Genomic DNA, 13,756 nt, shown 5'->3' on the forward strand with positions numbered 1-13,756 from the left:
TAACGTAATCATACTTTGCTCAAGATATGCTAGTTAAAAGTAGAGCGAAAATGGCGAGTAAGTTACTTGCTCTTGTTTAACAATCAATCTTTCTTATTCTTTTTTTCACAAATTCATTTTCAACCACATATTCTCATAATAAAATATTCTTCACGTAAATCTAAAGCTTTTCCTTACTTTTTTATCACACATTCTTCCAAAATTTACTATTCAAAAACTTATTCTTTCCAATAATAATAATAATAATAATAATAATAATAAATCTTTCAAACAAGGGCTTATTTTGAATAATAAAACTTTGTTTTAAGAAAAAAAGTTAACATTTTATTAAAAATAAAGTAAGTAAACATTTGTTGTCCTTGACATGCAATTATTAAAAAAAGGCAGCATTGTTGACAAGAGGTTCGTTTCCATATTGCAGTTGGTGGAACTGTGGAATATTTCAAAATTGGCATCAACCATCCAAAATATTTGAATTCTCCCATCAAAGTATTCACCTAAATAGTAAAAATATAAATCATAGCAAGCACAAAGATACAACTCCAGAAATCATCTAACTGAATCCAGCAACGATGAAATTTAGATTCTTTTCCAGATTCTCTCCGCCGGGAATAGTATTTATTTTAAATTGCTTTACCTCGGCGCAGCTCTTGCACTCATAGATGAATGGTAATTGGTGCTTCTTTCTCTCCTGTAGGAGGTATAGACATCATCATATTGACTAGCCTCGTTTGGATCAGCTTTTGCCCCGAGGCCCAGCCTACCAGAACTACTAGATCCGGGTTTTTGCTCTACATTTCCGTCGTCAAAAGTCTCAGAATTAGGGTCTGTATTTAGACCTGGAGGTGGAGGAATGCAGGCCCCTCCCTTACGGATGGGAAGCCCTCTTTCGTATTCATAATCCTCAGCATCCCTTGGCTCGGATGGTTTAGCGGCTCCTTCAGACGGATTAATCTCACCAATCTCTCTAAAGAACTTCGACACTCTCTCATTGATTTCAGATGGGGATACATTGGAAGGAGGTATAACAGTGGGAATATCCAGGGGGCTCATGGGAGAGTAAGGCACCCCACTACCAATCTGCATTTTTCTCACCATACCGGGAATGAGACCAGGTGGGAACAGAGGATATGGAGGCAGTTTTTCACCAACCTTGCTAAGATGAGGTGCAGGTGGTTGATTTGATTGCTGTATAGAAGATGGCACAGGCATAGGCGCAAACCCACTGGAAGGAACAGATGTAGGATGAAATTGTTGGGGTGCTAAAGATGGTGCCATTGATGGTATAAGAGGAGCTTGTTCTTGAACCGCCATATTTCGAATCGAGTTTTGCTTATCAGGCTGCCACTGTAATGAATTATGATTTGCCGCTTGGTGGGGTCCTGCATGGGAAGTAAAAATTACCAGAGCAAGTAGAGAATGTTTGAAGTTACATGAAAAAAATACTTTGGTTAATTTTCATTCAAAAACTGCTAGAACGAACAGAAGCTACCTATGACCACAGAAGGATCTAATGCAACTGCAGATAAGTCTCCGTGAGGACCTGGAAGAGAATTCTGAGCTTGCCCACTCACCATCTCATTTTCAAGCCCATGAATAGTATCCTGATCGAAAACGTCCTTGGAAGCCCAGAATTGTAATATTTTCTGAAGGCGGGACTGGTTTTCTCCCTTGTTTAAAGGGTTGTGGTAAATCCTTGCCATCATAGAACCTAAAACCGGCTTAAATGCAAGTGCCTCCTTATCCAATTCATGAGGATTGCCCCGCCTCTGCAAGCTGTATATTTCAGAAATCCAAATATAAATATGTGGAAGAAATATAATGAATTCTGAGGAACCCTTGAGATCTTACATATCCATAATGTCCTGATATATGTTTCTTGTCAAAAACGACTAAATGCTAAAGTTGCTTTCTAGGAGGGGGATGATGATGGCCCTGTAACACCTAAAAGGGCTACTTCAAAACTACTAATACACAATAGTCAGCATTTAGTAGTGTAATTACATGTAGCAGACAAAAGACAATCTTATAAAGAATTTAAAGAAGAGGTTAAGAGAACCCAAAACTAGAATAACTTTACTTTTATTAAGTGCTTTTAATTACTTGCATTAGCCAGTAGGCATGAAAGAATATTTAGCAAAAAGCTGAAAATTATGAAAGCAATGTGACTGGCATGCCAGGACTGAAACTTCTCAAGTTCTTCCAAGACAACATAGTCCGCGCAGATAGCAACAACCCTCCAAATGTCAGTTCATCATCAATGAAGTAAGAACATAATACTCTACCCTTGTATCATGCCCACATATGTTTCTCAAAATCCATTAAGACTAAAAATTGGCTTAGGCCTTGTTTGATTTTTTTATTTTTTTTTTTCAAAATCAATTTTCCTCTAACTCTTTCTCAATCACACATTTTCCAATAAAAAATTCATTTTCACAAAATCACTTCTCAAAAATCAAAATCAAGTTACTCTTCCAACAAAAAATTTGTAATCAATAATTTATAAAGTAGTACCAAGCTTTTAGCAATTGAAGACTACCTGTCAAATAGAATATCATTTGCAAGGTAAATTATATGCAGTTGTCTCTCGGGATCATCAAAGGAAAATATCCTGTCTCTCAGTGCCTCAGCCAGGGCAGGTACAAAAGGAGATCTTTGCATAAACCAAGTCTTTGCACCTTTGATCGACTCTTTGGTACCAGTGAGACTGTCGAGAACACCATTCAGCTCCATTTCAACATCGGAAGGAAGTGGTCTAGACAAACCTTTGAAAGACCTAAAAGACTGATCATATTCTGGACGACCGTGACCAATGAAAGGCTGAGATTTGTGGGGGAGCTGCTGCTCGTAGAATGGTGGAAAAGGATGTTGTTGCAAGTGAGGTGCGCCCAACACTGAAGAAGAAACCCCTGCAGCAGCATTAGGAGCATTCATAGGGGAAGAACCCATTATGGGGTTGGGAGGATGCATCACGGGCAAAGAAGAGGGTGGGAAATGAGGGGTGAAGGGACCCCCTAGATGTCTTGTTGCCACCCAAAGCTTATAGCGGTAGTAACTATGGCCTTCCCCTCCAAAGAGAAAATTGTAAGCAGGGTTTTCTTGCTCTCTTTCACGAACCACAGCTTCAAACTCGGGACCATTCTTGACAGCATACTCAACCAATTTATCAATACGCTTTTGTAGTTCAGGATCAGATGGAGGTGGAGCAGGAGGTGGTGCAGAGTCATATGGGCCGTGGAAAGGAGAGGGAACAAGATGAGGAGGCACGCGTGGTGGGAAGGCAGGTGGTGGCTGCTGGTGGAGGTGCGGAAGAGGAGGATACGGATAGTGTTGATGTTGCTGCATTTGCTGTCCATATGGAAACTGTTGGAGAGGAGGATGTGGGGGCAGAAAAGGAGGACCATGAATAGATGGAGGAAATTGTAGATGTTGAGGATGAAAACCACCATATTGTTGCTGCTGTTGAATATTTGTGACTTGCTGCTGTTGAGCGAATGCCATAGCGGCAGCATAATCATGAGGCCGATCCATAAGCAAATATAGAACTGGAAATTTCCGCAGTATGCAGCCTAGAGAAAATTACTCTGACCAAATGATTCAACAAAAACAGCAGTAAGAACAAGCTATTGTTCAAGAAATAGAAGAGAAGATTAAATTCCTTTATAATAATATGCAATACAAAAAAATAATAATAATAGTGAATGAAGGAAGTAAAACAGAGGCTGGGTAAACGAGACTTTACTTCTTCAACTATAAACATTAAATTTTAACTTTAGGAAGTAGATAAACTATGTATACTAAACTGCAAGTTCTATTAACTTGACGGTAATAGAAACTAGAAAGCGTCAGATTGGTATCAGATCTATAATATAGAACTCTAAAAAATGCAGTTTGAAAAAGGACAGATTTTTATCATGTTTGCTCAAAAAAATGGCAATGAAAAATGGGTCTATTTTTCGTAGAGTTCAGACTTACTTCAGCAATTCACCAAATATTTTTCCAGTAATTTATTTAGGAAAAGAAATTGAAGTAGAAACGTTTCAGTAGGCAGAAGAAACAGAAGGACGTTCTGAGAAAAAAAAATTGAAGATGAATTAAATTCTGGTAAATATGTTCTACAATATTTAGATGACAAATGATTGTCATATCATGTTATTAAGAAAATTTGAGAAATACATGGACAGCTCCTTGGTAAAAATGGCAGATACGAGGTAAAGGGAGGAAGATAGGAGCAGCATAACTTTTGAAGTAGAAATTCTCCAGATTTGTCGTCACCTCTGATTATGCCAATTTTCAGATAGATCCTTGCAAACTTTAATATGAAGTGAATGGCCAATTTTCCTCCCCCCACCTTCCCCTCCGTCCTCGCCACTTACAAACAAACAAACACTCACTCTCTGTGATTCATAAATTCCAACACAAAAGCTCAAAGCTTTCTTTATATTCTATATTTCATATTGCACTTGAAAGCCCTGATTGTCTGATTACAAATGGAATGTGATATTTTTTCTCCTTTTTAAACGGAACACGTTTCAGAAAAAATTATATGAAGTCGCAGCTTATCTTTATATTGTCTCTCAGAAAAAACAAGGACACACCATTTGGACCAACTATATTAAAGAGCTCAGTTCAATATAACAATTTCTTATGCCTGTTACCCAGAAAATTTCCGATTCAAGTGAAGTTCAGCATACTTTGGAGCTATAATCAACATTAAACACCAAGTTAATGTACAGTTAAATATTCATGCACTTAAAAATAATAATAATAATAATAATAATAATAATAAATGAAAAAATAAAATACTGATATGCTGCAAATTCTAATTCTTTCAGTAAAACAAAATTTAATTTTTAGCTAATAATGGACAAGGTGCAATTAAAAACAACAGTGCAAAAGGTTTCTCAAAATGCCCAATTGTGCAAAAGAGTGAATCTTCATTCAACACAAACCCTGGAAGCGTCTAATGGAATTAGGTGTGGCCTTAGATTGTACGTATGTGTTGGTGCATGAAAGAAATAGAAAGAAGGTTACAAAACTAAGACCACCTCAGATCTCCAAATGAATAAAAAGAACAGAAAATATAAAAACATGTTTCTTAGATTTTGTACCTTTATAAATTTGTGGATTAACCAATAAAAAATAATGAATAAAATCCAAATATTGCCTCCTACAAATGAAGGCAGAGTCCTTTTTTCCCTTATAATAAACTTTTCACGGCTAATGATATTAACAACTACAAACTTTCAAGGACTTGGTTTTTTCTCTCAAAGTCAATGTCTTTCAATTCTTGTAGATGATAGACTAGTTACATTTTCTAGTACTTATACCTCCAAGGTTTTATTTTTACCCATAGAGACAAATGACACTCACAAACCACCATCGTGCCATAATGTCATCACTCGTATCTAAAACACATTCAAGACTACTGCAAGACAGTCAACATAATATTACTTTGATTTCAGCAGCATATAAGTGAATTGAGCCAAAATATATTATTTACATTACCGACTAATCAGAGTGAATTTTCAAGCAATACTACTTTAGGCAAATCTAACAAACGTAATTACGAAAAAATCACAGACATATCAAAGAACCTCAAATTGAAAGCGTCAATCCCTAGTCCTGATTGGAAGTAAGAAAACAAAGATCTGCACGCACGCATGAGAAGAGGAAGAAAACATAGAAAGGATTTGGGGAGTACCTGAAATAGTTGCCCAACAGCCGAATTGAGAGAGCGTGAAAATTAGAACTGCAGACATGAGACATCTGATTTGCGGATTTACTGAGTTTTGGGCAGAGGTGGGGAGTTGGGGAGAAGACACAGAGCTATAGTGGAAGGGGGAGGAAAAGAAGAAAAGTAAGTTTAGCCCAGGTTTGAGCCCTTTTTTTGGAAAAATTTATTTTTCAACAGTATTTTGACATCATTTTAATCACACATTTTTCAATAAAATAATATTAAACATAAATTCAAAACTTTTTCTTATTTTTTAACCACGCATTTTTCATCAATACACTATTCAAAAATTTCCCAAATAATCGCGATTGTAATATTTTAAAATTTTTTCTTCTTTTAATTAATTTATTAATTATTATTTCTTACATTTAAAATTTATTTTTAATGCAAATAATAATTTATTTTATTAAAAAATATATAGCACAAATGACATAAATATCTTTATCAAATTTATTTGAGAAATGATAAAAAATAACAAAAGAGACTTTATACAGTTTGCACCATTTTGGTGCAATGGTGCAAAGTTTGGCCATGCATTGGAGCAACTTTACACCAAAAAATGGTGCAATGATATTGGCATTGGGCTTGTCCTTAACAATAAAATTCGCGTCGAACTGAGTTAAATTGGTGCTAAGAAAATGAAATTCTGTTATTTGTACATCAACGCCTCACATGAGGAGGGACTCATGAAGGAGGGGCTCACGTCCAATAAAAAAAAAAAGCATGGAGAGTGTACACCGACGTGTACGTGTAGCAAAATTGAAGAAAATGAGCAATGTTTGAGCCCCATGTTTTGGTGTGTTTTAATTGGAGAATTGGAATTAAAAAGTTTTAAATTCACATATAAATTTTTTTTATAAGAGAATATGTGATTGAAAATAAATTTTGAAAAAATTAGTTTCTTGAAAAAGGGACTCCAACAAATGCTAAACAAGAAATGGAAGTTTGAGGTAGGACCGGTTCATGGAGTGATCGGCCAGTTTTTGGCTTACTTTGAATAATCTTTAGTCTTAATTTGATTCTCATTATTTTAAAATTTATTTTAAATCACATATTCTCAAAATAAAATATTTTGTATATAAATTCAAAATTTTTTCCTACTTTTTAACCACACATTTTCTAATAATTTACTTTTATAAAACTCATTTTAATGAAACAATGGAATCAACTAAGAGCTTAATATTAAAGTTTGGTTTCATTTTTTGAAAATATTTTTTTTCACACTCATTTTTAATTACAGCATCTTCAAATAAATAAATAAATAATTTTTTTTCACATTTTTATAGTTATTTTTATTTTTTAAACACATATTCTTTTAATAAATTACTTTTTATAAAATTACTTCTCAAAAAACCAATTTCACCAAAAAGCTAAAATAATTTATTAAAATTAATAATTCAACAATAGAAAAATTATCAAACAAAAAATTCTCTCTTTGTGCTTTAAAAAATTGAGTTTGAAGTTCATCTTGAGCTCGGAGTGATTATTGAAAGTTACTTTCTTCATACGCATTTTCAATGCTCTTCAAAAATTATTTTTCACATTTATTTATAATGCTTCCTAATTTTTTAATCATATGTATTTTTAATTAAAAAAAATCAATTTTAAGTAATCAATTTAACACAATCACTAAATACTAATTTGATTGATGAAGTCATATATCATCAAAAGGATGTTGGAGACCTACAAAAATATGACAATTAGGATATTTCACTAAATAGATTCCTATTTAAGATGTCCGAGAGCTGAACTCACTATTCAATTCTTGATTTGTATATTTCGACAATAATGCTCCAAGAATTTTAAAGTCAAACAATGTTTAAAGTAATTTTACAAAGTAAAATTTAAATTTTAAATGTTTCTGTACAATATCGAGATATTTCACGTAATAATGCAATAAAACACCATTTTCAAGTTTAGTTGAATTTACCAATTGAAATACTAAATTGATTTTAAAAATATTGACATCGTCATTGTACTATTTAGTCAAAATCATGACATCTTGTTTACGCCCCATTTGTGAGGGATTTTGAGAATTGATTTTTTGACCGTTAGAAGAAAAGTGAGGTCCACCTGTGAGAGAAGAAGCCAAAAATTACGGCTGAAATAATGAAATAACGGTCAAAAAATCAATTTTTTGGAGTAAAAAATCCCTCCCAAACATGCTCTTATTAACCTATTGATGCATGAGATAACTAAAAAGTAAAGTTGAATAAACCAAGAACTGGAAACCATAGTGCTGCTAATGATTATAAGAGATCTCTAGTTGGTAGATTGCACTTTAACATTCAAATATATGAGCTTGTAGTGTATGGAGCATTAATGTCTAATGAATTGAAGAGGAAGATAGAAACTTTAACACACTAAAAATAGAAATATAATCATTAATTCTCTTTTCTATATTTTTTTTCTCTCATTTTATTGCTTAAATAATTGTCGATTCAGCACATTTAACGAAAACTCTGTATCTAGACGAAACTCTAGATAATGTCTATATATTCAGTCGCACTAGCTTGACAGATTGGAAATTATTTTTCCAAACATTGTCTTCTTTTACTTTTGTGACAATTTTTTCAAACAATTGTTTAAAGAGCATCTCCAACGAATTTTAGGGATTGCAGCAGTATTTTGACATCATTTTAATCACACATTTTTCAATAAAATAATATTAAACATAAATTCAAAACTTTTTCTTATTTTTTAACCACGCATTTTTCATCAATACACTATTCAAAAATTTCCCAAATAATCGCGATTGTAATATTTTAAAATTTTTTCTTCTTTTAATTAATTTATTAATTATTATTTCTTACATTTAAAATTTATTTTTAATGCAAATAATAATTTATTTTATTAAAAAATATATAGCACAAATGACATAAATATCTTTATCAAATTTATTTGAGAAATGATAAAAAATAACAAAAGAGACTTTATACAGTTTGCACCATTTTGGTGCAATGGTGCAAAGTTTGGCCATGCATTGGAGCAACTTTACACCAAAAAATGGTGCAATGATATTGGCATTGGGCTTGTCCTTAACAATAAAATTCGCGTCGAACTGAGTTAAATTGGTGCTAAGAAAATGAAATTCTGTTATTTGTACATCAACGCCTCACATGAGGAGGGACTCATGAAGGAGGGGCTCACGTCCAATAAAAAAAAAAAGCATGGAGAGTGTACACCGACGTGTACGTGTAGCAAAATTGAAGAAAATGAGCAATGTTTGAGCCCCATGTTTTGGTGTGTTTTAATTGGAGAATTGGAATTAAAAAGTTTTAAATTCACATATAAATTTTTTTTATAAGAGAATATGTGATTGAAAATAAATTTTGAAAAAATTAGTTTCTTGAAAAAGGGACTCCAACAAATGCTAAACAAGAAATGGAAGTTTGAGGTAGGACCGGTTCATGGAGTGATCGGCCAGTTTTTGGCTTACTTTGAATAATCTTTAGTCTTAATTTGATTCTCATTATTTTAAAATTTATTTTAAATCACATATTCTCAAAATAAAATATTTTGTATATAAATTCAAAATTTTTTCCTACTTTTTAACCACACATTTTCTAATAATTTACTTTTATAAAACTCATTTTAATGAAACAATGGAATCAACTAAGAGCTTAATATTAAAGTTTGGTTTCATTTTTTGAAAATATTTTTTTTCACACTCATTTTTAATTACAGCATCTTCAAATAAATAAATAAATAATTTTTTTTCACATTTTTATAGTTATTTTTATTTTTTAAACACATATTCTTTTAATAAATTACTTTTTATAAAATTACTTCTCAAAAAACCAATTTCACCAAAAAGCTAAAATAATTTATTAAAATTAATAATTCAACAATAGAAAAATTATCAAACAAAAAATTCTCTCTTTGTGCTTTAAAAAATTGAGTTTGAAGTTCATCTTGAGCTCGGAGTGATTATTGAAAGTTACTTTCTTCATACGCATTTTCAATGCTCTTCAAAAATTATTTTTCACATTTATTTATAATGCTTCCTAATTTTTTAATCATATGTATTTTTAATTAAAAAAAATCAATTTTAAGTAATCAATTTAACACAATCACTAAATACTAATTTGATTGATGAAGTCATATATCATCAAAAGGATGTTGGAGACCTACAAAAATATGACAATTAGGATATTTCACTAAATAGATTCCTATTTAAGATGTCCGAGAGCTGAACTCACTATTCAATTCTTGATTTGTATATTTCGACAATAATGCTCCAAGAATTTTAAAGTCAAACAATGTTTAAAGTAATTTTACAAAGTAAAATTTAAATTTTAAATGTTTCTGTACAATATCGAGATATTTCACGTAATAATGCAATAAAACACCATTTTCAAGTTTAGTTGAATTTACCAATTGAAATACTAAATTGATTTTAAAAATATTGACATCGTCATTGTACTATTTAGTCAAAATCATGACATCTTGTTTACGTTCCGTTTGTGAGGGATTTTGAGAATTGATTTTTTGACCGTTAGAAGAAAAGTGAGGTCCACCTGTGAGAGAAGAAGCCAAAAATTACGGCTGAAATAATGAAATAACGGTCAAAAAATCAATTTTTTGGAGTAAAAAATCCCTCCCAAACATGCTCTTATTAACCTATTGATGCATGAGATAACTAAAAAGTAAAGTTGAATAAACCAAGAACTGGAAACCATAGTGCTGCTAATGATTATAAGAGATCTCTAGTTGGTAGATTGCACTTTAACATTCAAATATATGAGCTTGTAGTGTATGGAGCATTAATGTCTAATGAATTGAAGAGGAAGATAGAAACTTTAACACACTAAAAATAGAAATATAATCATTAATTCTCTTTTCTATATTTTTTTTCTCTCATTTTATTGCTTAAATAATTGTCGATTCAGCACATTTAACGAAAACTCTGTATCTAGACGAAACTCTAGATAATGTCTATATATTCAGTCGCACTAGCTTGACAGATTGGAAATTATTTTTCCAAACATTGTCTTCTTTTACTTTTGTGACAATTTTTTCAAACAATTGTTTAAAGAGCATCTCCAACGAATTTTAGGGATTGCAGTTTATGTGGCATTCAAGTGGACGGAGCAACACAAATGTCTAATAAATAGACTTTCAAAACTCAGTATTTTTGCTTTCTCATGTCTTTTATTCAGCACGCCACGTTTTCTTGACCTTCACATTTTGCAATTATGTCTCCAATTTTTTTCATTGTATCTTTGTCTTCAACCTTCTATTGTTTTACACATTTTTGTCTCCGATGATGGTTTTCATCCAAAAATTCACTAGATAAACATAAAAAGACCTATTTTACTTCTTATGTATTTCGAAATGTTTCTGTACAATATCGAGATATTTCACGTAATAATGCAATAAAACACCATTTTCAAGTTTAGTTGAATTTACCAATTGATATACTAAATTGATTTTAAAAATATTGACATCGTCATTGTACTATTTAGTCAAAATCATGACATCTTGTTTACGTTCCGTTTGTGAGGGATTTTGAGAATTGATTTTTTGACCGTTAGAAGAAAAGTGAGGTCCATCTATGAGAGAAGAAGCCAAAAATTACGACTGAAATAGTGAATTAACGGTCAAAAAATCAATTTTTTTTGGTAAAATATCCCTCCCAAACATACTCTTATTAACCTATTGATGCACGAGATAACTAAAAAGTAAAGTTGAATAAACCAAGAACTGGAAACCATAGTGCTGCTAATGATTATGAGAGATCTCTAGTTCGTAGATTGCACTTTAACATTCAAATATATGAGCTTGTAGTGTATGGAGCATTAATGTCTAATGAATTGAAGAGGAAGATAGAAACTTTAACACACTAAAAATAGAAATATAATCATTAATTCTCTTTTCTATATTTTTTTTCTTTCATTTTATTGCTTAAATAATTGTCGAATCAGCACATTTAACGAAAACTCTGTATCTAGACGAAACTCTAGATAATGTCTATATATTCAGTCGCACTAGCTTGACAGATTGGAAATTATTTTTCCAAACATTGTCTTCTTTTACTTATGTGACAATTTTTTCAAACAATTGTTTAAAGAGCATCTCCAACGAATTTTAGGGATTGCAGTTTATGTGGCATTCAAGTGGACGGAGCAACACAAATGTCTAATATATAGACTTTCAAAACTCAGTATTTTTGCTTTCTCATGTCTTTTATTCAGCACGCCACGTTTTCTTGACCTTCACATTTTGTAATTATGTCTCCAATTTTTTTCATTGTATCTTTGTCTTCAACCTTCTATTGTTTTACACATTTTTGTCTCCGATGATGGTTTTCATCCAAAAATTCACTAGATAAACATAAAAAGACCTATTTTACTTCTTATGTATTTCAATAAGAAAGATAAACATTGAAAACAAAGTTTGACAAAATATGTGCCCTTCATTTGAATACATGTTTTATCATAAAAAACAAAATGTGCTAAATAATTAAATTTTAACGATAAGAATGCAAAGCAGAAAAAGTATGGACATGAAGGCAAAAATGAGCAAAATTTGAGGAATTGGAATATGGTATAAATAATAAAAATTGTTCTGTGTATATAATTATCTTCAAAATAAATAAAACAAAGAGGTGGAAAATTTAATACTATAAGATAGTAACATAATCCTTAATTTTCCTTGCATAATTTTCTCTTTCGTTTGATTGTTTGAATAATTATTGAATTAGCATGTTTAACGCTCACTATATCTGGATGGAGCTCTAGACAATATCTATTTTTTAGTAAGATCATTTTTTATAAAAATTTGTCAAATTGAACTCCTCAGAAATAAGCTAACTCAATGGCAAATCAATTCAATGAATCTAAGTTAACTATTGAAATTATCATATATTAATCAACCAATTAATTGTCACGATTGCTTGACACAAGTTAATCAACTATGCTTGCATGCATTCAAAACAAATACTCTTCACGCATTTCATGATTCTCACTACAGTAAAATAAGAATTGCTTTAAAAAACAAACTTTTATTTTAAACTAAAAAAATGGATAATAGTGGTTGATAGCTCGGGCCCTTCAAACTCATATAATTTTCAACAAAGAAATACCAGGTTTAAATCTTCGTCTCATTTTACTTTTCTCATTGAATATATTAGTTTATACTCGTTTTGCTAGGATTAGTATCACAAAATAATAGGGAATTGCTCAGCTATCCCATCTAGCGCGGCAAAAAAAAAAAAAATGACATAAATGAGTTTTTTTTTTTTTAATGAAAAAGCAATACATTTTAATGATAACTTGATCCTAGTACATACGATATGTTAATTGGCATGTCAACCTCCAATATCTTTTCAGGGCCTACCTAAAAAAGTCATGTGCTTCTTGGTCATAAATATATTTATTGTATGTTCGTGGTTAAAATAATAATAATAATAATAAAATATAAAATAATAAAAAATTATTTGGACAATTTATACCATTTACTTATAGGATTTAGATATCGAATATTTCAATTCTTTCGTATCTGAACATTAATATATTGTTTCATGTATGAGTAACAATATCTTTCAAGCTAAGTAATAGAATTCATCCTCATGCAAATGTGGGTCCTTGTCCCTTCCTATTGATGGAAGAGCAAGAAAGAAATTTTCAGAGCAATTAGAACCATAAATTAACTTTTTCATACCAACTTTCAATACATGTATCAGTCTGTATAATTAAAGGGGTCATCGCTATAGAAAACACTCAAATCTTATTCGAATAAAGGCTTTGTTAACAAAACATGTTTTCTACTCCGAGACTCCGTTTTCCTGCAAAAATCACACACATAACAAAGCTCTTTCATTCAGAGGTCACTATGCAATTAATAATCAAGCTTTCTCCTCTATCTCCATGTTCCACCATTAATAAATGAATTCGTCGTGAACATTTCGAAATTATATAAAAAGAAAAAAAATCCCATAATTATTTTTTTCTTTAAACAACTATTATTAGATTGTCCCAAAAAAAAAAAAAAAAAAAAAAAAAAAAAAAGAAAAAA

The 13,756-nt window shown here is 31.3% G+C and overlaps 1 protein-coding gene across 2 annotated transcripts; it reads right to left on the reverse strand.

Moving 5' to 3' along the window:
* Positions 1–389: 389 nt before the first annotated feature.
* Positions 390–5,853, reverse strand: LOC111372860 (calcium homeostasis endoplasmic reticulum protein-like). Of its 2 annotated transcripts, XM_022995274.1 has the most exons (5): positions 5,705–5,853; positions 2,540–3,584; positions 1,493–1,776; positions 638–1,382; positions 390–497 (listed from the first exon to the last, which is right to left on the reverse strand). In XM_022995274.1, exons 2-5 carry the CDS (start codon positions 3,529–3,531, stop codon positions 494–496), a joined length of 2,025 nt encoding a protein of 674 aa, XP_022851042.1. In that variant the 5' UTR covers positions 3,532–3,584; positions 5,705–5,853; the 3' UTR covers positions 390–493. The 2 variants fall into 2 exon arrangements, with proteins under 2 accessions (XP_022851042.1, XP_022851041.1); XM_022995273.1 differs by having other exon boundaries at positions 422–1,382.
* Between the last annotated feature and the right edge of the window lie 7,903 nt (positions 5,854–13,756).

Source organism: Olea europaea, unplaced genomic scaffold, assembly GCF_002742605.1.
Source record: "Olea europaea var. sylvestris unplaced genomic scaffold, O_europaea_v1 scaffold104, whole genome shotgun sequence".
Lineage (NCBI taxonomy): Eukaryota > Viridiplantae > Streptophyta > Magnoliopsida > Lamiales > Oleaceae > Olea > Olea europaea.